At 38.6% G+C, this 26,727-nt stretch overlaps 1 protein-coding gene across 1 annotated transcript in view; it reads right to left on the bottom strand.

Moving 5' to 3' along the window:
* LOC126091918 (xanthine dehydrogenase) overlaps nt 1-26,727 on the bottom strand; it is a 252,930-nt gene that overhangs the window by 40,794 nt on the left and 185,409 nt on the right. The window contains exons 11-15 of the mRNA XM_049907235.1: nt 13,332-13,516; nt 7,013-7,126; nt 6,720-6,858; nt 6,563-6,638; nt 2,944-3,164 (exon numbers count right to left, since the gene is read on the bottom strand). Coding sequence (XP_049763192.1) covers nt 2,944-3,164; nt 6,563-6,638; nt 6,720-6,858; nt 7,013-7,126; nt 13,332-13,516 — 735 coding nt within the window. The remainder of the gene's footprint in view (nt 1-2,943; nt 3,165-6,562; nt 6,639-6,719; nt 6,859-7,012; nt 7,127-13,331; nt 13,517-26,727) is intronic.

Here is a 26,727-nt window from a genome sequence, read left to right as displayed (position 1 = left end):
TTGAAAAAATAATTAGATTAAAAGTAATACTTAAAAGATAGTGAGTAATTATGATCATTCAAAATGAAATTTCTATTCTGCATTGGATGTGCTACACAGCTCTATGGGAGATATTACACATTCCTGTGAGATCATTTATGTAGGTTAAGAACAAAAATGGACCCAGTACAGATTCTTGTGAGACTCCACATTATCTTCCCTTATCCTGTGGTTAGTTTCATGTCTGTGATGCAGTCTATCAATGAAAACTTCTATAATAAGATAAGACTCCATGATGCAAGAGGGATGCCATTAATGCCATAACACTTTAGTTTGCCAATAAGTATTTTGTTGTCCATACAATCAAAGGTTTTGGCAAGTTCACAAAATGCAAAAAAAGGAGAATTTTCCTTGTTAGCTCTGTTAAGATTTCATTCGAGAGATCTAGTACTGTTTGTTTGTGGAGAGTCCCATGTGAAAGCCATGGTGAGAGACAATTTCCTCAGTTAAATGAGTCAGTATCCTGTCATAGACAATTTACTCAAACATTTTTTTAAAGGAAGCTTCCTGGAAGTTTCAAGCCTGAACGGCAAAAGTTGCAGGTTCAAGTTGGTCGGGCACATATTTTTAATCTGCCTGGTAGTTATAAATCTGCCCACACTCTGCTGCAGAATGAAAATTCATTCTGGATACAATCTGACAGGCTCTGACTGAGCCATGTTTCCACAATATCCGTCCCCCCATAAGTGCTAGTCCCACAAGATATGAAGGAGAACTTCTATGAAGATTGCATGATAGGAGATGTGGTGCTGGCAGAAGTAAAATTGTGAAGGTGGGTTGTGAATCATGCTCGGACAGTTCCACTGGTGGAGTACTTGCTCATTAAAGGCAAAGGTCCCTGGATTGAGCCCCAGTGCAGCACACAGTTTTAATGTGCCAAGAAGTTTCCAATCAGTGCACACACTGCTGCAGAGTGAAAATTCATTCTGGAAACTTTTTAAAAGACTGGAGGGAATGAAATAGATCTGTAATTATAGTTGGTTTGTTTATCTCCAGATGTATAGAGATTTAGTGACTGATTACTAAGATTGCTAGTAATTGCAGAAATATATTATTATTTCCATGTCAACTAAAACTTATAGTAGCTTTGTTGAACTGAATTTTTGTGATATATTTCTTCACTGTAATAAATTATCTCCTAGATACAGATATGATAAATAGCTACAGCAGTAAACACACTAAAATTAAACTTTTATAACTATGAAATTGTTGGTAGCAGTGGCTAAACTATTAATTTTGCTAATACAAGCAGCAATTCAACAATAAGATGTTCCTTAAATACAGCAATTGTCTCAGAAGAGCAGAAGTTGGGGAAGGATGAGAGCATGTAGAGATTATAAGATGGCAAATGAAAGAGTGCCTCATTTTAAATTTGGAGTCAAGAAGGTATATCTGAAATGTGAAAATGTTATCTTTCAACAGTATTCTGGTTTTCATTCCAGAGGAACTAATAAGGTCACAGAGAACAAGTCAAGTGACAATGAAATATGATTATAGAGAAGCAAAGCTAAAGAACCACTGAGCAATAGGAATGAATCAGGAGGAAACTAATAAATAAATGAATATAAAATTATACACTGTCCAGTCATATTAATGTGACTATCTGTCAAGAGCCTGAATAATCACCTTTTGACCGTGAGATGTGCACGACAAAAGTCAGTCAGGTTCTGGAAGGTATCAATGGTGATATGGAAACATGCCAACTCCAGTGCTGTGGCCAGCTATGTTACATTTATCAGCTGAGTGTCCATTGTGTGAACAGCTCAATTCTCGATTAGGTTTAAATCTGGGAAATCTGGCGGCCAGGGGCGTACAATAAACTTATCTTGGTGCTCTTCAAACTAAGCATATACACTACAAACTGTGTGATATGTTGCATTGTCCTGCTGGTAGATGCCATTGTACAGAAGGAAACAAACTGCATATTGGGGTGGATATGGTCCCCAAGGATAGATGTATGCTTATGTTGATTCACTGTGCCTTCTGCAAACCATAATGTTTCCTCCTCCACCATGGACCCTTTGCTTCCAGACATTTCACACTGTACACTCCAATGGCCATCTGTCCACTGGAACATAAAACATGGTTCATCTGAAAAAGCCACCTGTTGCCACTCAGTGGATACCCAGTTTTGGTATTGGCATGCAAATTCCAACCTTCATCGCCAATGAGAAGCAGTTTGCATGGCTGCATGAACCAGGCACCTGCTGCAGAGACCCACATGCAGTAACATTTGCTAAATGGCATTGAGTAGACACTGATATTAGGCACTTGGTTCATCTGAGTGGTCCGTTCACCCCTGTCATCTATGGCCCATGGTACACCACAGTTGCCTCAGTGCTGGTTTTGGATAGCAGCATTTTTCCATGCATGGTACACTTTAGCCATGACATCATGTGAAGTTTTACAAACTCAGCCATTTTGGAAATGCTTCCACCATTGGCTTGAAAGCCAATGATCATGCTCTTTTGGATGTCACATAAATTGCTCCATTGCCGCATTATGACAATGACAGCACTGTTTCTCTCTCCACTTCAAATGCTGCCACCTGCCATATGGGAGTGGTTATTGCTTATTGTGGCCGAACATAGTTAGTGGTCACATCAATGTGACTGGACCATATATGTTGGAGGAAACGAAAAAAAGTTTTTGGAATGGAGAGTCATGACAGAACACTGAAGGGAAGTGTTGCAACAGAAGAAACTAGTCTATTTTATGTTTGGATAATCATTTATTTGGCAAGTGAACAGTTTCCAGCCATGGCTGAGTGAGGCTGTCCAACTCTTACCCATCCCCTGCTTCAATAGGAATAACCATTTTTCATATCTCTTAATAATGTGGGACCACCATTATTATTATATTTGTAAATACAGATAAGCTAAATGTAGGTAGCAGAAACTATACCTTTCCTGCTGCAAATATATTTTCATCATGCACTTGAGGACCCCACATGTTATGGTGAGACGGCAGATCTTTGGCTGAGAAAAATGCATGAACTCCTTTAATTTCAAGAGCTTTACTTTCATCGATGGAAACTATTCGTGCATGAGGTCTAGTACTTAATACGAGTGCCAAGTACAGCTCTCCTTCAAGATGTGGCATATCATCACAATATACAGCCTCACCTGCAAAGTATTAAAATTATGCTTCAGCACATCTAAAGATTTTAAATGAGTTACTTATTCCTTACTGATGTAAACCTCAAAAACTTACAAATAAATAACACTTGGAAAATACTGCTTAATGAACTTGGTGTATGGATTATTGTACTGGCACTTAGTGGTAGTTCATACAATATTTAATAAAAATGTTTGAAAAAAAAAACAAGTCAGTAATAACTGTAATAGAATAGGAGCATTCACCTAAAAGAAAACATGATCTGCTGAATGACAGACACAAAAACTCAGAAAAACAGCTAAACTAACCTCAAGAATATTTAAAAATTTATTATTCAGAAGGGGAACAACAGTGGAGACAAAATGTAAAACATACGGACATCAAGAGACACAATTTATCCGATTCCTGTCCCGTATAGTGTGCCTTCTCAATCAGTTTGAAGTAGCACTTCCTTCCTTCGTGCATGTACATCTCATCAATCTCTTTTTCTTTACTGTAATCCATTTTCTCGTGACAAAATGATTTTTAAGCATCCATTTAGATGTTTCACACTTTAGCACAATCTATTAAGAATAACAGTTCAAACAAAAGCATAACCTTCACCAAAGGAATTTGAAGAAATTCTATGTCAACTTCAGACTAGTAACAACTCAAATGTGGGGACACAATTTATGGTTTTAAATATCCTTGTTGTAGAGATATAAAGAAAGAGAACAGAAGGGGTGATGGGAAGTTGAAAAACATTGGGGAAAGTGAAATAAGTCTTGTGTAAGCTGATTCCTAGGAACACACCAGGGGCAGAATACAAAAGACATGCTGCTTATAAAGAAATGTATTGAGACAGACTCAGTGTATTGCTTAAAGGGAACACAGTGACAACTGTGTAATGAAATTCTCTTATTATATTTCTTGGTCTTGGTTCACAGAAATGGTATCATATCTGGTTGCAACCTCCTAGTAAGTCATCATTAGGTCTCTGTTTGAAAAGAAAGAAAAAGTGGATATTCAAATACTATGAAACTGTATTGCAAATCAAACTAACATTTATATGCACTTGAATCAATTACATAGTAAATTGTCAACTGAATCAGCCAAGAGAGGTACTCACAATGCAACCATATCCGTAGCTTGCTTGGTGGTACTGAAGGTTGCAGTTAACTGTGTACGTTGGCGACTTTTAAAACACAAGTATAAGATTAAAAATATTCACAATATAAAAACAATTTTGAGAGAAAGCCTTCTCAAAGTTAAAACTAGTGATGCAGAAGTTAACTTCTTCAGGTGGGCATCATCTATCCTGTTTCTATTGTATATCTAGCTAATCTACACAAGTAGTCATGTAATTCTTTTCTAATTTTCACTTTGAGAACATTTTCTCTCACAATCAGTTTTACGTAGCGAATACGTTTAATCTCATATTTGTGGGTTATGAGTTACCAACTTTATAGTGCTACATGGTTATCTGTAGATTTCAGTTGCAACAATCATAATGTGGATATGTTCTCACTGTGAGTCTCTTTTAGCATTCTGCCCCAAAAGTTATGGATGGCATTGAAATAAGAAACTAACCATGTGCAAGACTTGCTTACAAAAACTGATTGTAAAGGGCCTGCATAATATGTACAAAATTTTTGAGATTTTATTTGTTCAAGAGATGACTGAGGAACACAAATAGCTATGCAGAAAATAATGACAGTCCAGAAGTAATTGTAGATTAGGTCTATAAAGAGGGGAGGAAAGGTGGTAGGAACATTGGATTTCGGAAGAAATTATTAAAGCTGCCGAAAATGTTATACAAAAGGAACATGTAAAATTATATACTGAATGTCTGCAAACAAAGGCTATTCGATAAAACTAGATCAATGCTGTAATTATTGTACTTCACAAAAAATGGGACAGAGAAGACATGCAAAATACAGACTCCTCTGCGTAAAGCACAAGTTATTCATTAAAATTATCCATAATCTTTAACCAGGCAAATGAATATGCTGGCTTTAGAAATTGATGCAGCACCCCAAATCATTTGCAACTGTCAAAGAAATTTATGGAGTGCCACTTTTATAAGGGTTCTGACTCAGTTTCAACCAAGTCTATAGTAGCAGTCCATAAGGAACAAGGTGTTGGTTCAATAAATGTTAGTATATTGGAGAATTTACATGTCACTGTTTCAGTTCCCATTAGACTTCATCAGGATACTGACAAAATGCAAAATTGAAAAGAGTTTTCATATCACCAAAACTGTTCTCAACAGTCATAGAGGACGTTTTTAGACCCTTAAAGGGGCAAAACTATGGAAGATGTGTAGTAATGGAACATATCTGGGAAAAAATGTCAATTTGCTGTTGGCACTGGATTGTCTCTCTTTACAGCAGGCAAACTCCAACAAATGGAAGAGCTCAATATAGTAAGTTAGAAAGTTGGTCACAAAACCAGTTGTAATAAAATTAAAATAGTGTGTAACAAACATGTTGAAAAGAAAATACTGTACTACAAATTAACAGTAAAGACATAGAATTGACTTTAGTATTTGGGACAGTCAAGGACGACAGAAGGGAAGAAATGGGCTTGACTGCTTTTAACAAACTGCGTAGGTGTTTCAGAACTAACCTTCTAAGTCCATCAAAAAGAGAGTTTACAGTTAGTGTATATTAACAGCTTTGTTAATGGCAATAGGCCTTTTAATTTGAAGGGTGGGGGCAGGGGAACCATTTAAAAACTGATGGTTGTACAGCAAACAATGGACAATACATGTAGGGAATTATTAGAAGAAAGACAAAAACAAACAAGAAGTCAAGGAACAGACCAGGCTTACTAAACAATTTTATGACCATAATAAAAGTGAAATGGGTATGGGTTGGGCATTATATACAAATAGTTAACTGTATAGGGATAGACAGATCAAGGAAATACTCTCTGGATTCCAAAAATAATAAAAGATCCATGATGATGTAATGGAAAATGGGTAGATCACTTTTGAAAACATGCAAGAGCATCATGAATAGCTACAGCTAAATATGTAATGCATGAAAATATCAAGCAGCATATGTTGAATCGCAGATGATTGTTATCTTCTTAATTTTCTATGTTATTTATTAACAGATTACTAGGAGCTATTAATGCATTTTATTATCTTCTGTATAGCCATCTTCCTGCAAATAAACTACATAGTAACAATTGTTGAGGCACATTTTTGTTCCATTTGAATTGAAAAATTGGAGCAATAAAAAGAGCCAATATAAAGATCACATCATCTGCCCTAAATAGGTAAAATAAGGTGAATATCACCTCTCTGTTCTGTGCAAATCTGTACAGAGTGCAAAATGATCAGCTTTGCCCCTCAATAACTTTTCATGCAGAAATTTATATCTCTTGACAATTTAAATTGATCTTCAAATAATTATCTCACCAGTAGCCTGTTTAAAGGCAGATTTATGTGGAAGGGGCCTTCCAACAGCATCTGATGCGCTCTGATCCGGTGGTACCTGAAAATGTTGAATCCAAGCAATTACTTTTTTTAGAATAGTTTTTTATTTGGCAAAATATCTATATCTGCTTGAACTTACCACTTGAAAATATTGTGAACTTCTTGGGATTTCCATTTCAAGTCCCATTATTCCACTTTTATAATTTTCTGGAACAGGTTGCGTGCAATTTTTTTTAGCAAGTTCATTGCGAATTGCCAGATATGCTTTGAAGAACAGGCTAAAATAAGAAAGCAGTGGGATAAATTTGTCACAAAACATGATGAAGGTATTGTAGTAAGACAAATCCTCAGCAAAAGCTAATTATTATTTCATTCCATTCTTGTTACAGTGTCACTGTTTTTCAAATCATTTCAAGAACATTTCTTCCTTACCTTAATGTTAAGGATCTACGATACTGGATCATTCCTCCAGGAGCATTTGGTGACAAAGGAAGATCATTTATTAGCATTTCATAAGCATCTTCCAACATTTCATCATTCCATTCTCTGAAAAGAAAATAAACATACCTTAATTATTTGTTAGATCCCTATACGAGGTCAATATGACATGCAAATCCTAACTATAGTACAAAGTATGTAATGAGTAAAGACAAACATAAATGCACATCATTGGTTGACCTGTAGATCTGGAAGAAGATAGTACTTTCTGCATATGCATGTAACCTGTGTATTATGAAGATAAATTCAAATTCAAGAGCTGAGTTACAATGTTCATCATTGAGTACATTAACTCCCAAATAAAGAAGAAACCATCAGGACGACCAAGAAGTGTGCATTCTCCAGCGAACATTGATGTTGTACGTGAGTCTGTCTTATGGAGCACCAATGATTGGAATGTCACGGGAGAGTGTTCGCAGAATTCTTCATCTTGATTTAAAATTTCATCCATACAAACCACAGATGGTGCAACAATTGAAGGACAATGATTACTGGTTATGATTAGGATTCTGTCAACAAATGATAACAAAAATAAAGAATGACGATGAATTTCTAAACAAATTGTGGATGTCAGGTGAGGCACATTTTCATCTCACAGGTAATCTGTATAAACAGAACTACCATTACTGAGTAAACACAAATCCTAATGACATCCATGAGCTCCATTTACATGCTAGTAAAGTGACAGTATGGTGTGGTGTTTTATCACATGGGATTATCGGACTGTATTTTTTCACAAACTAACAGGGAAACACAATAACTGTCAATGTTGATTGTTATGTGGAGATGTTATGAACTTGTGTTACACTTGCATTGAACAACTTTCCAAATGTTCAAAAAGCCTGGTTTCAACAGGATGGAGCAACATCACACACTGCATGGCAATCAGTGGCATAAGATGAGAATTGTTTGGCAACTGTGTGATCTCATGATTCGGTATCATTCCCTGGCTCCCAAGATTGGCAGATTTATCTGTTTGTGATTTTTTCTTATGGGGCTACCTCAAGAGCAAAGTCTTCATGACTCAACCAAGAACCCTGGATGAGTTAAAACAGAAAATTTGGGATGCAATTCATAGTATTTCAGCTGAGATGTTGCAGCAGTCAATCAGGAATCTCAACAGCAGATTTCAGATTTCACTAACGTACTCATGCAGGAGGACGCCACCTAAAGGATGTAATTTTCAAAATATGATAAATGCCATCACTGTTTTGTAAATGACAAAGTTGTAAGGTTTCAATTACTATGAATGCAACTTCTTTCCTTCATCGTTTCTAGTTTCATTGGACTGTGGAAATGTTCCCGTTTTTCTGTGTCATCCTGTATTATTCTTGTTACCTCGCATGTATGAAGAATAATAACTTTTTACAACATCAACGTTTAAACAATATCTTTTGCCTACAAGTGTAATTCCTCATTATTTATTTCAGTTTGATAGTCTCTTCTATGAACCACTAATGCAGAGATCATGTCAAGGTGGGAAAAGTGGCCGAGGTGTTCATCCCAGCAAGAGTGAGTTAGTTTCAAAAAACAGGAAAAACACAACAGATAAAACTGACTTCTAGATCTTTTTATATGCAAAGCCATCAATTGACATTCTATCCCTCTGTGAAAATTTTGAGTTAATTATGTTATTTACTTATAACCATCTCTGTTCTATGTGGCCTAATACAAAGGCTCAACTGAAAATGGCCAGCTGCAGCCACTTCGCATAATTTCAGATACTAGGGCATCAAGGTGCTTAGACAATATGACCATAAATCAGAATAATCATAGAAACCTGTTGTGATGGCACTGGCCACACTACCCACTTAGATACAGAAAATTGGTCACCATTGAAGCCTACAGAAAAATGTATATAGTTCCAATATATTATTTTCTTTTTCATTTAAAAGTATTTGGGGTGTTACCTTATAATACACAGAGTCAAGTGTGTAAGTGGTAGGGTTCCATCCTCCTCCCCTCCCACCCAACCCTCTCCCACCCCACACCCTGCCTCCATCTCTACTCAGTACCACCAACAACTCCCATAAAATGGTGGAACAGCACTTATCAAATAGACTGCGCAACACAGGCGCAAGGACATGATTATGGATGAAATATGGCATCTCAACTGTCAAGTTCTCAATGCAGCTCTTAAACCTATTAGGACAACATTGACATCACTTGGAGCTATCTGTTGACATCACAGCTATGCATATAAATGTATAAGTGAGCTGCTGTGGATTGGATAGCTTTCACCACTTAATTGAAATTGGATTTTAGGACAATTAACATTTTTTTAATAAGGGGCATACCTTTTGAGAAGACCTTTTGTTGAGATAGTATGTCTCCCTTTCTGGAATGAAGCAGCTGGCAGCTAGACAGAATAGTGTCCACAATAAAGATCTTATTTGAATCCTTAAACAATATTTGAAATTTAAGAAACTAAAATCAAAAACAGGTATATATTTCCAGAATGAAGGTGAGAGTGGGCTGATGTGAAACCTGCTGATAGATCAAAATTGTATGCTAGACCAGGTTTGAATCTGGGACCTTTGTCTTCTGAGAGCAAGTGCTGCACCAACTGAGCTGGTCCAGTGTGATATTTATCATGTGTTTAAATAAATCCCCCTCATGAAAAGAGGGCTTTGCCAAGGTGGCAGCCTCCATGCCTCAATGATAAAGGTAGTCATACTGCAGATGCAACAACAACAGAGTTATTTGTTGAGAGACAAGACAAACTTATGGAGGGGCAGCAGCTTTTTTTTTAGAAACTGCAGGAGTAATAGTCTGGATGATTGATTGGTACAGTCTTGTTACAGTAGCCAACAGGGCCTTACTCTGCTGGTACAGCAAATAGCTGAAAGCAAGGGCCAACTAGAGTCGTCGTCTTTCAGGAGGACATACAGTGCCACCGTACGGTTAAATAATGATGGCATCCTCTTGCACAAAATACTCCAGAAGTAAAATAGTGCCCATTTGGATCTCTGGATAGAGGGTATTCAGGACAGTACCATCACCAGGAAAAACAAGACTGGCATTCTACAAATTTGAACATGATACATTAGATTCTTTAATCTGTGAAGTGTGAAGTGTGGTGGCAGCAAGGACAAACTTCAGCTCAAGTGAGTACAGGATTACAAATACTAAATGAAATAAGGGTAATGCCAGAGTAGGTATATAATAAATAAGAAAACAGGAATGCAGGTAAGCTACTATGAACAGTACAGTGGACATATTATCATAACCAAGATAGACATGAAGCCAACATCCATCACAGGAGAACGAGTTGCCAACTACCTCCTTAGACGATGAATATATTGAAAGAATGTACAATGAAATATATAAAATTATTCAGGTAATTAAGAGAGACAAAAATTTAATTGTGATGGAGGCCTGAATTTGATAGTAGAAAATGAAAGAGAAGGAAAAGTAGTTGGAGAACATGGAGTGGTTCAATTTTGCACAGAGCATAATTTAATCAACACCAACATATTGTTGAAAAATCATGTAAGAAGGAGACATAAGTGGAAGAGACAGACTTCAGATAGTTGCAGATTGATTATATAATTGTAAGAAGGATGTTTCAGAATTAGATTTTAAACCCTAAGACATTTCCAGCAGCAGATGTGGATTCTGACCATAATTTATTGGTTATGAGCTGCAGATTAAAACTGAAGAAATTGCAAAAATGTGGGAAATGAAGGAGATGGGATGAGGATTAGGAAATAATGGAGGTGAAATGTGGTTACATTGAAAGAACCATAGATTACTGAGAGTTTTAGAGGGAGTATTAGTCAGGGGGACAGGGAGAGATAATACAATAGAAGATGAATGGGTGGCTTTGGGAGAAATAGTGTGGGCAGGAGAGTATCACATAGTTAAAAAGACAAAACCTAGTAGCAATACTTGGATGACATAGGAGATATTAAATTTAATTGATGAAATGAGAAAATATAAAGTGAAGCAGGTCAAAGGGAATAAAGACATGTAACAAATCAGATTGACAGAAAGTACAAAAGGGCTAAATTGCAATGGCTATAGGACAAATGCAAGGCTGAAGTAGCATACATAAATAGAGGAAAGCTAGATGCTGCCTGTAGGAAAATTTAAGAGAACATTGAGAAAAGAGAATCACCATTATGTTCATCAATAGTACAGATGGCAAGACTGTAATAGGCCTAGAAATCTTTTCAGGGGAAGTGAACTTGAGGACAGTATTGTAGAAAGAGAATAGAATGTAGATGAAGATGGGATGGGAGATATGATTCTCTGAGAAGAATCTGACAGAGCACCGAAAAATTCTAGAGGGAGACCAAGAGATGAATACAATAAGAAGGTTCAAATGGAAGTTGGTTGCAGGTGTTATAGCAGAGCTGCATTAAAGGCCATAATAACAACAATATAGATTGAATAGGTAATGCATGTCAAACTAATGTGCCGCAGTTTTAACTTTGCCTGTAAAGCTTATGAATTCACAAAATATAATTTAATATTGACATAAATGTGGGGCTGTTGCCTTTAAACACCCTTCAGTGAGTTCCTGCTTTTAAATTTGATTTCCCAACCTGGAGTTTCCATTGTTTGATTTTGTGGTTATTTCAGATGGATTTTCAGAGGTTCCTTTTGCTCAATAAATTTCAAGTGAGCACATATCCCTCTCCAAGATATAATTATTTTCCACAATCTGAAGTCATGTTTTTGTAAAAAGGAATTGAGTAAATAAAGAAATACTGCCAAAAAAGGAAAAAAATAGGATTTTGTCTATGAAGGCTCAGTCCAGGATGATGGCAGGATGTGGGGATATTTTGGAGGTGAATTTCTCATCTTTGGAGTCGAGAAAAACTAGTAATGTGAGTGAGGATCCAAATAGCCCATGTGGTATAGCATGCACTCAGGTCCCCTGAATTATTTAGTAGAGTATGCTCAATAAAACAAGTACTGGGTGCCCCCAAGGTGAACTTTTCTTTTATGCCCATTCATGTGCTCAGCCAGTTTAGTGATAGTCATTCTTATACAAAAAGCAATGCAGCACACACATCTCTGTTGGTAAACAACATATATTTCTTTGCCTTTGGTACAGGTTTTGCTAGTGGTGGGGGGCTGAAGTAAATGGTAGTGGGTGGATTGGGCAGGTTTTATAGTGGGAACTTTGAGCCTTGGGATAGAGATCATTGACTGAGAAACCATACCAGTGGTGTTGAACAGCCACATCTACATCAAAAAATTCAATTTTAAAGGGAAGTGAGAGAACATTATTATTATCTTGTTATCGAACAAATGTAAAATTACCATCATTATAATACATCTTTTTAATAAAATATTAGATGAAAAAGATTGGAAAATAAACTTCAAGCCATGCTTTAAATAAAAATTTATATATGAGGTTGCTGTATGATCAAACTAACATATGAGGTTGCAGTTCAACACCATTGATATGGTTTTAAGTGTTTCATTGCCAAAGACAATAAGATATTACTATATCAGTGGTGGTTTCAAAAGTCTTGAAATAGTACAGCTTCACAGAAGAAGAAATTATTTGTTAAACGAGTAAGGATCAGAATGTAAATATAGTGCAGAAGCACAACTTTGATTGCAAAATTTCTGAAAAAAAGAAAAATTTAATCAAACACTGAATGCCTCAAATTTTGCTTGTTAGTATTATGTAGGAGTAATATTGAATTGAATATTAATTCCTTTGCAGACAACAAAATTTATTAATTTCATTGCAGACAATGAAATTGTTCTATTGCCACCTTAAAATTCCTCTGCACCACTTTCCTTCTTATTCAAATTTTTATCAGAAAGCACTTAACCATTATACCCAACACAAGGTAATATGTTGGGCAGCACAAGAAATAAAATCCTTTCTCTCAAAAATGCTAGTGCTGAAGTACCATAAGGGGGCTTACTAGCTGATTTCAGTACTAGGCGAGAGATTGTTGCGTAATACTCCTAGCAAAAGTAGGAGATTTTGTTCCAAGTTTTAAGCTGTGTTAAAGGTTCAACACAGTAACTTTTAGTTCACAATGTTAATTTAAAGCAATATTTGGTACTACAAAATACTCTATGTTAATGGTGCTACAATCAAAGTACTTTTTTTTGTTTCCACTGATAAAAGTTTAAAAATTACACAGTCCTTCCATGTAGGTCCTAACATAAGTATAGTTATTTGTTTTTCAAAGACAGTCTGTTTCAGTGAATCTGGAAATTACTGTTCAGGTCTCCATACTCAGTAAAATTTGTATGACTATGTGTAGAGTGCACATACCGTCCAATAAGTTGTTGTTGTGTCTTCACAGCCATTACTGTTGTTGGGGCCATGCCACCATATGCCATTTGTAAGGATTTAATTTTTGAAGAGCCATGTTCAAATAAAACACTGAATGCAGAGTTAACAATGGCGATGTCATCATCTCTTCGTCTAGCCTGTTTATAGGCTAGAAAATACTGATCCTGTGAAGAAAATATTCTTATGACAACATCATAATACATAGTCAAGTGTCCAATCATTATTTAAATTTTACCTTTTCGGAAGTTACATACACACAATACAAAAAAATTAAAAGGCTTTGTATGATGCATAGATAGTGTGATGAGTCATCTACTTATAAATATTGAGCCATGCTGCATCCATACCCATCCATAATTGCAAAAGTATTACTGTGCAGGATTTTGCGCATGAACTGATCAGGATTACGTCATGCAAATAATCGATGGGATTTGTGTAGGATGATCTGGATTGCCAAAACATTCACTCAAATTGTCCAGAATATTGTTCAAAGCAATTGCAAAAGAACTGCAGCTCAGTGACATGGCGCATTCTCATCCGTAAAAATTCCATTGTTGTTTGGAAACCTGAAGTCCATGAATGGCCTCAGATGATCTCAAAGTAGCTGAACATAACCATTTCCAGTCAATGATCAGTTCAGTTGTATCAGAGAACTCAGTCTATTCCTTGTGAACACAACACACACCATTATTGAGCCACCACCAGCTTGCACAGTGCTTAATTGGCAACTCAGGTCCATGGCTTCATGAGGTCTGCACCACACTCGAACCGTACCATCAGCTCTTACCAACTGAAATCAGGACTCATCTGACCAGGTTGTGGTTCTCCAGTCATCTAGTGTCCTTCCAATATGGTCCAAGGCACAGCACTGTCATGCTGTTAGTAAAGGCACTCGCATCAGTTGTCTGCTGCTATAGCCTTTTAATGCCAAATTTTGCCACACTTTCCTAACAGATACACTATGTGATCAAAAGTATCCAGACACCTGATTGAAAATCACATAAATTCATGGCACCCTCGATCGGTAATGCTGGAATTCAATATGGTATTGGCCCACCCTTAGCATTGATGACTGCTTCCACTCTCATAGGTATATGTTCAATCAGGTGCTGTAAGGTTTCTTGGGGAATGGCAGCCCATTCTTCACGGAGTGCTGCACTGTGGAGAGGTATCAATGTCAGCGGGTGAGGGCTGGCACGAAGTTAGCATTCCACAACATCCCCAAGGTGTTCTACAGGATTCAGGTCAGGACACTGTGCAGTCCAGTCCATTAAAGAGATGTTATTGTCATTTAATCAATCCACCACAGTCCATGCATTATGAACAGGTTCTCGATTGTATTGAAAGATGCAACCGCCATCCCAGAATTGCTCTTCAACAGTGGGAAGCAAGAAGGTGCTTAAAACGTCAATGTAGGCCTCTGCTGTGATAATCCCACACAAAACAACAAGGGGTGCAAGCTCCTTCCATGAAAAACACGGCCACACCATAACACCACCTTCTCTGAATTTTACTCTTGGCACAACACATGCTGGCAGATGACATTCACTGGGCATTCGCCATACCCACACCCTGCCATCAGATCGCCATATTGTGTAGCGTGATTCATCAATCCACACAACATTTTTCAACTGCTCATTCGTCCAATGTTAACACTCCTTACACCAAGAAAGGCATTTACTGGCATGATGTATGGCTCATGAGCAGCCACTCGACCATGAAATCCAAATTTTCTCATCTCCCGCCTAACTGTCATAGTACTTGCAGTGGATCCCGATGGAGTTTGGAATTCCTGTATGATGGTCTGGATATATGTCTGCCTATTGCACATTACAACCCTCTTCAACTGTTGATGTTTTCTGTCAGTCGACACACGAGGTCGGCCTGTATGCTTTTGTGCTGTACATGTCCCTTCACGTCTCCACTTCACTTTTACATTGGAAACAATGGACCTAGGGATGTTTAGGAGTATGGAAATCTTGCGTACAGACATATGGCACAAGTGACACCCAATCACCTGACCACATTGGAAGCCCTTGAGTTCTGCAGAGCGCCCCATTCTGATCTCTCATGATGTCTAATGACTACTGAGGTCACTGATATGGAGTACCTGGCAGTAAGTGGCAGCACAATGCACCTAATATGAAAAATGTATGTTTTTGGGGAAGTCAGCATACTTTTGATCACATAGGATATGTTCATCATATGTCCACATTGATTTCTGCAGTTATTTTATACAGTGTTGCTAGTCTGTTAGCACTGACAACTCTACATAAATGCCGCTGCTCTCGGTCGTTACGTGAAGATCATCGGTCACTGCATTCTCCATGGTGAGAGGTGATTCCTGAAATCTGATACTGACACTGGGGATCTCAGAATACTGAATTGCCTCACAATTTCCAAAATGGAATGTCCTATGTGTCTAGCTCCAATAACCATTCTGTGTTCAAAGTCTGTTAATTCCCATTGTGCGGCCACAATCATATCAGAAACTTTTTCACATAAATCACCTGAGTACAGATGACACCTCTGACAATGCACTGGTCATTTATACCTTATGTATGTGATACTACTGCCATCTGTATATGAAGACATGTGCAAAAACAGGCTACCCATAGTATATAGAAATGGAGAAAAATGAGGTTATGTAAATGAGGCTGCAAAAAGTATTTCAAACTATTATATTCTTATTTTTCTAATCAAAATCTATACAGTATGGACCAGTTATTGTTTCTGATTTGTCACATCCTTTATATTGGAAAGAAACAAGAAAAATAATAATTAATAAAGAAGAACAATAATATATGAAGATTTGTTTTTACATCACTTAACATCCACAGCCACAAATTACCATTAACTGTAGTAAAAAGTACTGTAAAAGGGAAAACTGGTGATAACACACTATGTATGGCTCAAGTAGACTGAGCCAATGGCCACTATCATGGTCTGATAACACAAAACAATGTATCTGTTGATGAAAGTAATGAACATATCAGAATTATATATTTTTGAATATTCTGCATCCATTTGTAGATTTTCACAGGCAGTATTAGCCTGTTTAACATGGAAGTTCAATTTTGCTTCTAGTTCTTTCTCTTTCTGACAATTTTTCTCATATGAAATTTGCATCTTAAGGTGATAACAAATATGACAGGTGCCACAACTTGGTTTTGCAAAGGAAATATTGAAAAACTGATGAAATATTTTACAATATATGCCAAGGGTAAGAGGTTCCTTGTTGCTATCTTTGCACTTATCTTGATAAAGACTGTAGATCTTTCTAATGTTTAGATCTGCACACAGATACATCACATTGGGATTCTTTTTCCTAGAGTAGTGATTTGACTGCATAGAAAAACTGTTTACTCATACATGAGCCCACGCAAATTCCTGGTCCTCCTTGCTGCCTTTATTTGAGCACCCCACTTATCCATCTTAAATAATATATTTAGCCTTCAATGTCATGTTACACAAATCTATTATTGTGAACATACATCTTGTGTTTTGTTGCCTAAAGAAACACAGAAACTAACTTCAGGAGTTCCAGACATTTTCTTTTGTTTATTCACATGGGATAGGCATCCATTGCTTAGACCAAAGATTGCTAGACAAGCTTTCATACAAATCTGATCATTTGCTTCACTTGCAGTGACCTTATAAATGTTGGTTGTCTGCCATCTACTCCTCTCTGGATCATCAGTATACCTCTGCTTGACAGGTTCAGATTCACACATCCAAATACATAAGAATTTTAAATATCTTTGTTACTTAGATTTTGTGAATGTGATTTTGCCTTTTTCACTACATTTTTATAATTAATGTACCTTTACCACTGTTTTGCTTCTTCTTATCATCTTCTTTGAACAAATTCAGTGGATTACGCTTCCTCTTTCAATAATTTCCACTGATTTTTCACACTTTCATCAACGTTTCAAATTTCTACATACTTCATGTTCACTATTGGTATTCTGTACTGAACATGCCAACTGAACACTTCAGATACTCTAAACTAGGTTCATAAAGTGATTAATATTGCATATTACATAAGAATTATATTTCATGTTTACACTTCTATTAAATCCAATGTAATCTACCTCAGCCTCCGAACCTTTTCAAATTACAGTTAATTATCTGTTGTCTGTTTATCATATGGTGCAGTATCCTATCCTGCTACTCATTTTCTTTCTGTTGGAGGGAAGCCAGAGTGTAGTAGAACGTTAGCCTGTTTTTGACATTACAGAAATCATATCTACCAAATGCAAGAAATTCTCTGCATTTTATAACATCCTAATACGATATTTAGGGGAGAGACCAATGTCATTTTGACTGTTTCTGTACCTAGTAACAGATGGCAGCACTTATCTTTAAATTTTTATATTTGAGGGTTTGCCTAACTTTCCACACGTCTTCATATGTGCATATCACTACCCTGTGACCTTCGTCACCTGAGTGCATATATATTCATTTGTGTCCAGCATCTCCTACCCCACTGGATCAATTTCAACCAAATTTGGTGCACATGCTGCTTGCTACATGCGAATCAACACTGGTGGCATTAGAACCTCCTAACTCCCACAGGAGTAGATACAGGTGAAAAGGTGTTTAGTAGTGCTGATATATAAAGTGCCCAGCATGGCAGGCATGTTGTAGAGGAGATGGAAAGAGAGAGGGGGTGGAGGAGATAGACAGAGAGGGGGCAGAGGTGGACAGAGAGAGGTGGAACAGAAGATGGACATATAAGGAGGGATGAGACAATGGATAGGGAGAGAGGGTGGAGGAGATCGATAAGAAAGACGGGAGGAGATGGACAGAGGAAAGGAGGGAAGAAGATTGACAGAGACGGGGATGGATAGAGAGGGAGGAGGAGGAAGTAGATAGAGAGAGGGTAATGCTGAGATGGACATAGAGATGGAGGAGTAGGTGATGGACAGAGGGGAGAGGTGATGGACTAATAGAAGTTTGTAGTAAATAAATACCTGGACAATGCCGGGTTTGTCAGCTAGTATATTACAAAAGTGGATGTAAGCATGTACTACATCTCCTCCTAAACTACCACAATGTTTTCAAACAAACATCCAACATGTATCACTTATCATCTGGAAATAAGCACTATGGAATTAGGACTATGCATCTCCCACTGGTGTGGGGCTGGGCATGAAGACAGGATGACACATGAGATAGACAGAGCAAGGGGGAGGATGAGATGGACAACAAGAGAGGGAAGAAAGAGAGGGGTGGAGGAGATTAACACCAAGAGGGGAAGGGGAAGATGGATAGCGAGAGGGAGAGTAGAAGGCTGGCAAAGTGTGTAGGACGACACGAACAGAGATATGCAGTAGGTGGAGATGGACAGATAGAGGAGGGAGGAGAAGATGGACAGAGAGGGGGAGGAGTCCATGAACAGATGGAGGGGGAGGAGAAGATGGACAGAGAGGGGGAGGAGTCCATGAACAGATGGAGGGGGAGGAAGGGGAGATGTAGGAGGTAGCTGAAAGATGGAAATGGGTAATGGAAGAGGAAGAGAATGTGTGAAGGCAGGTGGAAGAGGGAGAAGGTGTGAGGTGGAAGAGTGAGAGGTTGTGAGACTGGTGAAAGACGGAGGAGGTGTGTGGAAACAGATGTAAGTGGGACACCTTGCGATGAAGCTAGTGTAAGACAGAAGACTTCAATAGAAGTAGGAAGGAAGAGTCGAGTTGAAATTTAAATCTTTCCTAACTGTTTTGATGAGACTGTGTCAAAAAATTTAGTATGTACAATGATTCATTTGTCACTTTGTTTCAGGACCAAAGATCAAGCCCACAGCTGTCTACCACAGATAAATTTAACATCCTTCCTGGAGTAATATGGTGTAAAACAGCAGAGATTCAGACATTTATGTGTGCAATACATGTGACGTAGGAGTTCACAGTCAAAACTGCGGGTAAATAGCTAGTGATTATAAAAGTGATGTATGTATGATCCATATTTCCTACTAAACTATTAGACTTATTTCAACCAAACTTGGTTCACACACCATTTACTCTCTGAAAAGAAGCACTGTGTGGTAAGACCTACTTAACTCCTACAGGGGTGGGGGTGGGGACATAAAAGTGGTGCCATAGAAGCATAACCCTCAGGAACTATTTCAACCAATTTTTGTATACACGTGGCTCATTATTTGTATAAAAATATTGTGAGGATAGTATGTCCCTACCACTCCTAGGAGTAGGGGTAAGAGCCACGATATGAAAAAAAATATTATGTAACGACCCATATTAGTACTGAATCAATAGGTTTCAGGGTCACCATAGTCATTGATGACAGTCCTGTTGAAATTTGACACTTATGGACTGGAAAGGGGGGGAGGGGTCATAGGCAGTAATGTATCAGCATACCTACATCTACATACGTCCTATTATACCGGTTATTAGGGTTTCTTCCAATTCTGTTCACATATGGAGTCCGGGAAGAATGAGTGTTTGAATGCCTCTGTGCGTGCAATGATTATTGTAATCTTATCCTCATGATGCCTACGTGATTGATACATAGGCAGTTGATGTATATTCCTAGAGTAATCATCTAAAGCCAGTTCTCAAAACTTTGTTAATAGACTTTCTCAGGATATTTTACATCTGTCTTCAGCAGTAATCCACTTTAGTTTCTTCAATATCTCTGTGACACCCTCCCTTGGATTAAACAAACCTGTGACTGGTCATGCTGCCCATCTCTTCATACATTAAATATCCCCTGTTAGTCCTATCTGGTTCACTTGAGAAATATTCTAAAACTCGTCACATGAGTGATTTGTATGCAATTCCCTTTGTAGACTGACTGCACTTCCCTGGTATTTGATCAATAAACTGAAGTCTATCACCTACTTTACCCATAACTGAACCTACGTGATCATTCCATTTCATATACATACAAGGTGTAACACCCAGGTATCTGTATGAGCTGGTCAATTCCAGCACTGACTCATTGATATTATAGTCACAAGATACTATGTTTTTTTGTTTTGTGAAGTGCAAAGTGTTACATTTCTGAACATTCAGAGCAATTTGTCAATCTCTGCACCATGTTATCAAGATCTGACTGAATATTTACACAGTTTCCCTCAGATAGTACTTCATTACAAATAACTGCATCACCTGCAAAAAGCCAGATTTTACTATTAATATTGACTGCAAGATCATTACTATACAACATGAACAGCAAGGTCCCAACATGCTTCCCTGAGGCACACCCAAAGTTACTCCTACATCTGACAAAGACTCTCCAGCCAAGATAACATGCTGTCTCCTCCCTGCCATAAAGTCCACAATCCAGTCTCAAATTTCACGTGATACCCCATATGATCATATTTTTGACAATAAACACAGGTGCAGTACTGAGTTAATTGCTTTTCGGGAATCAAGACACACTGCATCTATCTGGTAGCCTTGATCCAAAGCAAGAAAAAGTGAGAAAAGTGTGAGTTCGGAATCACATGATCAATGTTTTCAAATTCCATGCTGTTTGACATTGAGGAGATCATTCTGTTCAAGATACCTCATTATATCTGAGCTCATATGTTCTAAGATTCTACAACAAATTGATGTCAAGGATACTGAATGGTAGTTGTGTGGATCACTTCTACTACCCTTCTTGTAAATGGCTGTGACCTGTGCAACTGAGTATGGCTTTTTGTTCAAGAGATCTATGATAGATTATAGTTATAAGAGGGGCTAAATCATCTGCAAATTCAGTATAGAATCTGACAGGGATTCCATCAGTGCTTGAAGCTTTGTTCAGTTTTAACGATTTCGGCCATTTCTCAACACCATACTTATACTTATTTCATTCGTCTTTACAGTGGTACGAGGATTAAATTGGAGTGATTCTTCTCTTTTTTTCTTTGTAAAGGAACGTTTGAAAACATAGATAAGCATTTCAGTTTTTGCTTTGCTACTCTCAATTTCATTTCCAATCTCATTTGCTATGGACCAGACACTGACTTTGGTTCCACTAACAGCCTTTGCATATGCCTAGAATTTCTTTTGGTTCTGTGAAAGATTACTAGACAATATTCTGCTGCAGTAATCATTAGAAGCATCATTCATTCCTCTCTTGACAGACATTCAGCATCTCTCTATCTACAGCCCTATGCTTTGTTTTATACCTGTTATGGAGTAATCTCCATTTCTTTAGAAGTTACTTTACAGTGACAGGATACCATGGAGGTTCCATCCCATTATGAACTGTTCTACCATGTACACACATCTATCCAGTGCATAGTAAACTATACTTTTAGACTTGAGCCAGAGTTCCTCTAATGTTCCAGCCCAGAGCTGAAATTTTCGAGTTCCTCGTTGAGATATGACACTACTGATTTTTTTACCCAGTCAACTGGAGATAGACATCTTTTTGCTTGTTTTGGCTGTTCTTTGAAGTTTGGTGAACATTGTTGCTACAGCCACATCATGGTCACTGGTACCAGTTTCGATATGGACATCCTCAAAGTGGTCATGTCTATTTGTTGCCATTAGATCCAACGTATTTCCATCATGAGTGAGGTTTCTAACTATCTGTTCTAAGTAACTTTCAGAGAATTTCACATGATGGCTTATCATGCCCACCACTAACAAAACTGTAATTTTCACAATTGATTGTTGGATGATTAAAGTCTCCACTGATGATTACAGTATTATTGGGGTATGTACATACTAGCAAATTAAGGTTTTCTGTAAAATTTTTGGTTACGTCAGGAGATGAGTCAGGTGGGTGATAGAAGGATCCGATTATCATTTTATCCCCCCCTCTGGTACTGAGTCTTGCACAAACAATCTCACATGCAGCTTTAATTTCTGTCTCAGTGGATTTGAGTTTATTGTCTACTGCAACAAATACACCACCTCCACTTCTCATTTGTCTGTCCTTTTGATATACACTTACGTTTTCCCCAAAAATATCACTGTCATTAATGCCAGGTTTGAACCAGCTTCCTGGACCTAGTATTATGTGAGCTGCACTGCTTTCCTTGAGCACTTCAAACTCTGGCACTTTGTTGTGAATGCTTTGGCAGTTTACCATTAGGATTTTAATATTCTCACCTGTGGGAGGCATTTCTTTTGATCTGACACTGTTACTTCTGGGTTTCCTACAGCTACCATTATCTGGATTGTATGGAGAGTCACCTAATCTAAAAAAGCCTTGTCACTGCACCCCACATGCCGTCAGCTACCTGGGTAGCAGCCTCTGATGTGTAGTGCACACCTGACCTATTTAGGGGGACCCTACAATTCTCAACCCTATGGTGCAAGTCCAGGAAGTCACAGCCTAGCTTGACACAGAATCTTTGAAGTCTTGGGTACAATCCTTCCACACAACTCAGAACCAAAGGGCCACAATCAGTTGAAAGCACTGTTGAAACTCCACGTGCAAGGCTGGTCTTCTCAACCTTCCCTGCCAGTTGCTGGAATGACCCAACAATGGCCTCTGAGCCCAGATGGCAGGCATCATTTGCTCCAGTGTGCACCACAATCTACAGTTGGTTGTGGCCGAGGCCTCAGGTATACACTCTGAGTGCAGCTGGTGTCCTTTCTTGTCCATTGCTGCCATTTCCCTGAGGGGTACCATCATGTGACATACATTTTAACTGCCAATGATTAGTAGACCCCTAACCTGTTGCATTTGTCTCCTCCTCGCACCAGACAAAACAGGTTTCCCCAAAATGGGTGAAATGAGTACAACTGACTCAGTTTCAGTTTCAGTGAAAGACAGCACCTCAAATATGTTGTTCAGGGGGATTGGTACAACATCCTGAGTCCTCCCTGGTCCCCATCCTCTCTGTGCAGGACACCTAGAGCTACTATTGACAAGCCGCTTGCAGTCAGGTGGACATGTAATGACAGTTCCTGTACTTTCTGCAGAGGAGACAGGATCCACAAGAGAGGACAGTTAGTACTTGATGGTACTTGAAGTATGTCTTGTACAGGTATTAAGGGTACATTACTCTCACGAGCTATTCCAATATACCTATTTGCAGCAGCTGCCACTCATTTGACAGTAGTCAGGATGATTTCCAGCTGCTTATGAACATCAACCACCTCATCCCATGTTTGAGAACAGCATTCACAGTGGGGCTGCATTTTGGCTGGTGCTACATATTACAAGACAGTGAGCACTTTAAATTAAGCCTGCTGATTATCTTTTAATCCATTTAGCTAAAAAGTTGCTAATTCCCTATAAGAATTGAAGTAAATACACAAAACAAGATTCCTATTAAGGCAACACGAAAATCTGCTGTAAAGATTACCAGTTTCCTAAATGTTTTTATGTTAATTCTAATTATTAGCAAACTCACAAACAGAGTTAATTTATGTTAAATGTAGATATTATATAGGGCCACTCCTCTTTAATGGAAAACTACATGTTAATTAAAAAATCTGCTACAGTAACTAAATCATAACAACTCATTTGCTACAAATTGCTCATAGATTACACAAAGGACAATGATAACTTGTGAAAATTCTCAAAAATGCACATTTATGTGCATTGGTATACAATGAAATTCAGGGGTGATGTATTCTTCGGCTGAACTGTGAACCACAAATGCTGATTTACTGCAAAATAAATTAAATATCCAAAACATTCACATTGGTAACTTACAAAAATATAATTTTGTAAGCATCTGAAAATTCTCAAACTAATCTACCTCATGTAATTGTACAATCAAATTAGAGAATGATTTTTTTGAGTGAGGATAGGCCAACTGATCTCAAAATTTTTAAAAGAACACAACTTAGTTTAAGCCCACAATGACAATAACAATGCGAGTTTATTGCGGCACACCTCCGTCATGCCTGAAGCAATTTCTAACAAACTGGTACACATATTGATTGCTGTCTGGATAAAATCACTGTGACAGTAATACACAAACACAATTCACAAACACAGGGAGCAATTATAATCAAGTTTGGTATATACATGACTCATTATTTATACAGAAATACTGTGGGAGTAAGATATTCTGACTAGCCCTAGGTTTGAAGGTTGAGATAAGATGGGGTGACATGTAAAAATGTTTGAAAATGACCTGCTTGTATTTCTTTCATGAACTTTGTTGACTTGAAATAATTTAAAAGTATGAAGCACTGTCTTCATGTATCAGCCAGGTTGCAACAATCAGCACTGCAGAAAGGTAATAATTTTGTCAGGGTATGCTGGGCCAAAGATAAAACCATGTGGCTAAATTCATTAGGTATATTTAACATCATAGAATCAGACAGTCATCAGCATGAAATATATGTAACATTTGTGTATGCAGGCAAGAAGCTAGTTATTTCATGAAGATGGTTCTGAAGTTCTTGATGCAGCATTTCTCTCACATTTTGTTTGAAAAACTTGTTTGGAGTGGTGTGTTTCCTTACTGAAACATCTTGGGTTTTTATGTTTTCACAATGTGAACATTTTTAGACATTTTATTATAATAATGATAAGTAGCTTTCATTATCAAAATCAACAGTAAGCACGTTTTGATCAGAAATGGGAGCATGTCAGAAAAGTCCAAACTGTCCTCAGAACATGACTGATTGGAGTTCTTGTGTTATTCTCCATGACTCATATGAAAAGAAGACCTTTTGAAGTTCGAACAGTCATGTCAGAGACAAAAGTCCAGCCAGATCTAATGTTGCATCACTAAACAACATGCTGTTGTCATTCATAATAGCGGTGGTGGTGATGTTGTTGTTGCTGGTGCCATGAACATGACTATTTCTATTCTAACAAGAGGAATAAATGTTTCACAATCAATGAAACTGTCAACTGACTGTGTCAGCAGTCTTCTGATACACTGAATGATTTTGAAAACCTGATGAATAATAAATAATCCATAACTGTCATTGGATGGAGAGAAACGTATTTCCTTCATTTACAGCAGTTATCCAAAAAAATTTAATTAATTAGAATACTTCTAACCATGCATGCTTGCTGATCTAGCCTTTCAATAATTTCTGTGCTGCTAACAGTTTCAACAACAGTCAAAAACAGAGCAGATTACATAACCTAAACAAGAAAGGAACTGATGTGCTGATGGTAAAGGAATGATCATTCACAGGAGTTGACTGACCAGTTAAGTACTCAGGAAGACTGCTAGTCCTGTGCACCTGCCTTTTTCAAGCATCCAGCACTGTTATAAAGACTGTACTGTTAGCTTTCCAAATTCCATATGTCAATTAGTATGTTAATATACACTCCTGGAAATGGAAAAAAGAACACATTGACACCGGTGTGTCAGACCCACCATACTTGCTCCGGACACTACGAGAGGGCTGTACAAGCAATGATCACACGCACGGCACAGCGGACACACCAGGAACCGCGGTGTTGGCCGTCGAATGGCGCTAGCTGCACAGCATTTGTGCACCGCCGCCGTCAGTGTCAGCCAGTTTGCTGTGGCATACGGAGCTCCATCGCAGTCTTTAACACTGGTAGCATGCCGCGACAGCGTGGACGTGAACCGTATGTGCAGTTGACGGACTTTGAGCGAGGGCGTATAGTGGGCATGTGGGAGGCCGGGTGGACGTACCGCCGAATTGCTCAACACGTGGGGCGTGAGGTCTCCACAGTACATCGATGTTGTCGCCAGTGGTCGGCGGAAGGTGCACGTGCCCGTCGACCTGGGACCGGACCACAGCGACGCACGGATGCACGCCAAGACCGTAGGATCCTACGCAGTGCCGTAGGGGACCGCACCGCCACTTCCCAGCAAATTAGGGACACTGTTGCTCCTGGGGTATCGGCGAGGACCATTCGCAACCATCTCCATGAAGCTGGGCTACGGTCCCACACACCATTAGGCCGTCTTCTGCTCACGCCCCAACATCGTGCAGCCCGCCTCCAGTGGTGTCGCGACAGGCGTGAATGGAGGGACGAATGGAGACGTGTCGTCTTCAGCGATGAGAGTCGCTTCTGCCTTGGTGCCAATGATGGTCGTATGCGTGTTTGGCGCCGTGCAGGTGAGCGCCACAATCAGGACTGCATACGACTGAGGCACACAGGGCCAACACCCGGCATCATGGTGTGGGGAGCGATCTCCTACACTGGCCGTACACCACTGGTGATCGTCGAGGGGACACTGAATAGTGCACGGTACATCCAAACCGTCATCGAACCCATCGTTCTACCATTCCTAGACCGGCAAGGGAACTTGCTGTTCCAACAGGACAATGCACGTCCGCATGTATCCCGTGCCACCCAACGTGCTCTAGAAGGTGTAAGTCAACTACCCTGGCCAGCAAGATCTCCGGATCTGTCCCCCATTGAGCATGTTTGGGACTGGATGAAGCGTCGTCTCACGCGGTCTGCACGTCCAGCACGAACGCTGGTCCAACTGAGGCACCAGGTGGAAATGGCATGG

This window comes from Schistocerca cancellata, chromosome 7, assembly GCF_023864275.1.
Source record: "Schistocerca cancellata isolate TAMUIC-IGC-003103 chromosome 7, iqSchCanc2.1, whole genome shotgun sequence".
Classification (NCBI taxonomy): Eukaryota; Metazoa; Arthropoda; class Insecta; order Orthoptera; family Acrididae; genus Schistocerca; species Schistocerca cancellata.
Note: the sequence above shows the minus strand (reverse complement) of the source record. Positions and strands in the feature narration are given on the sequence as shown.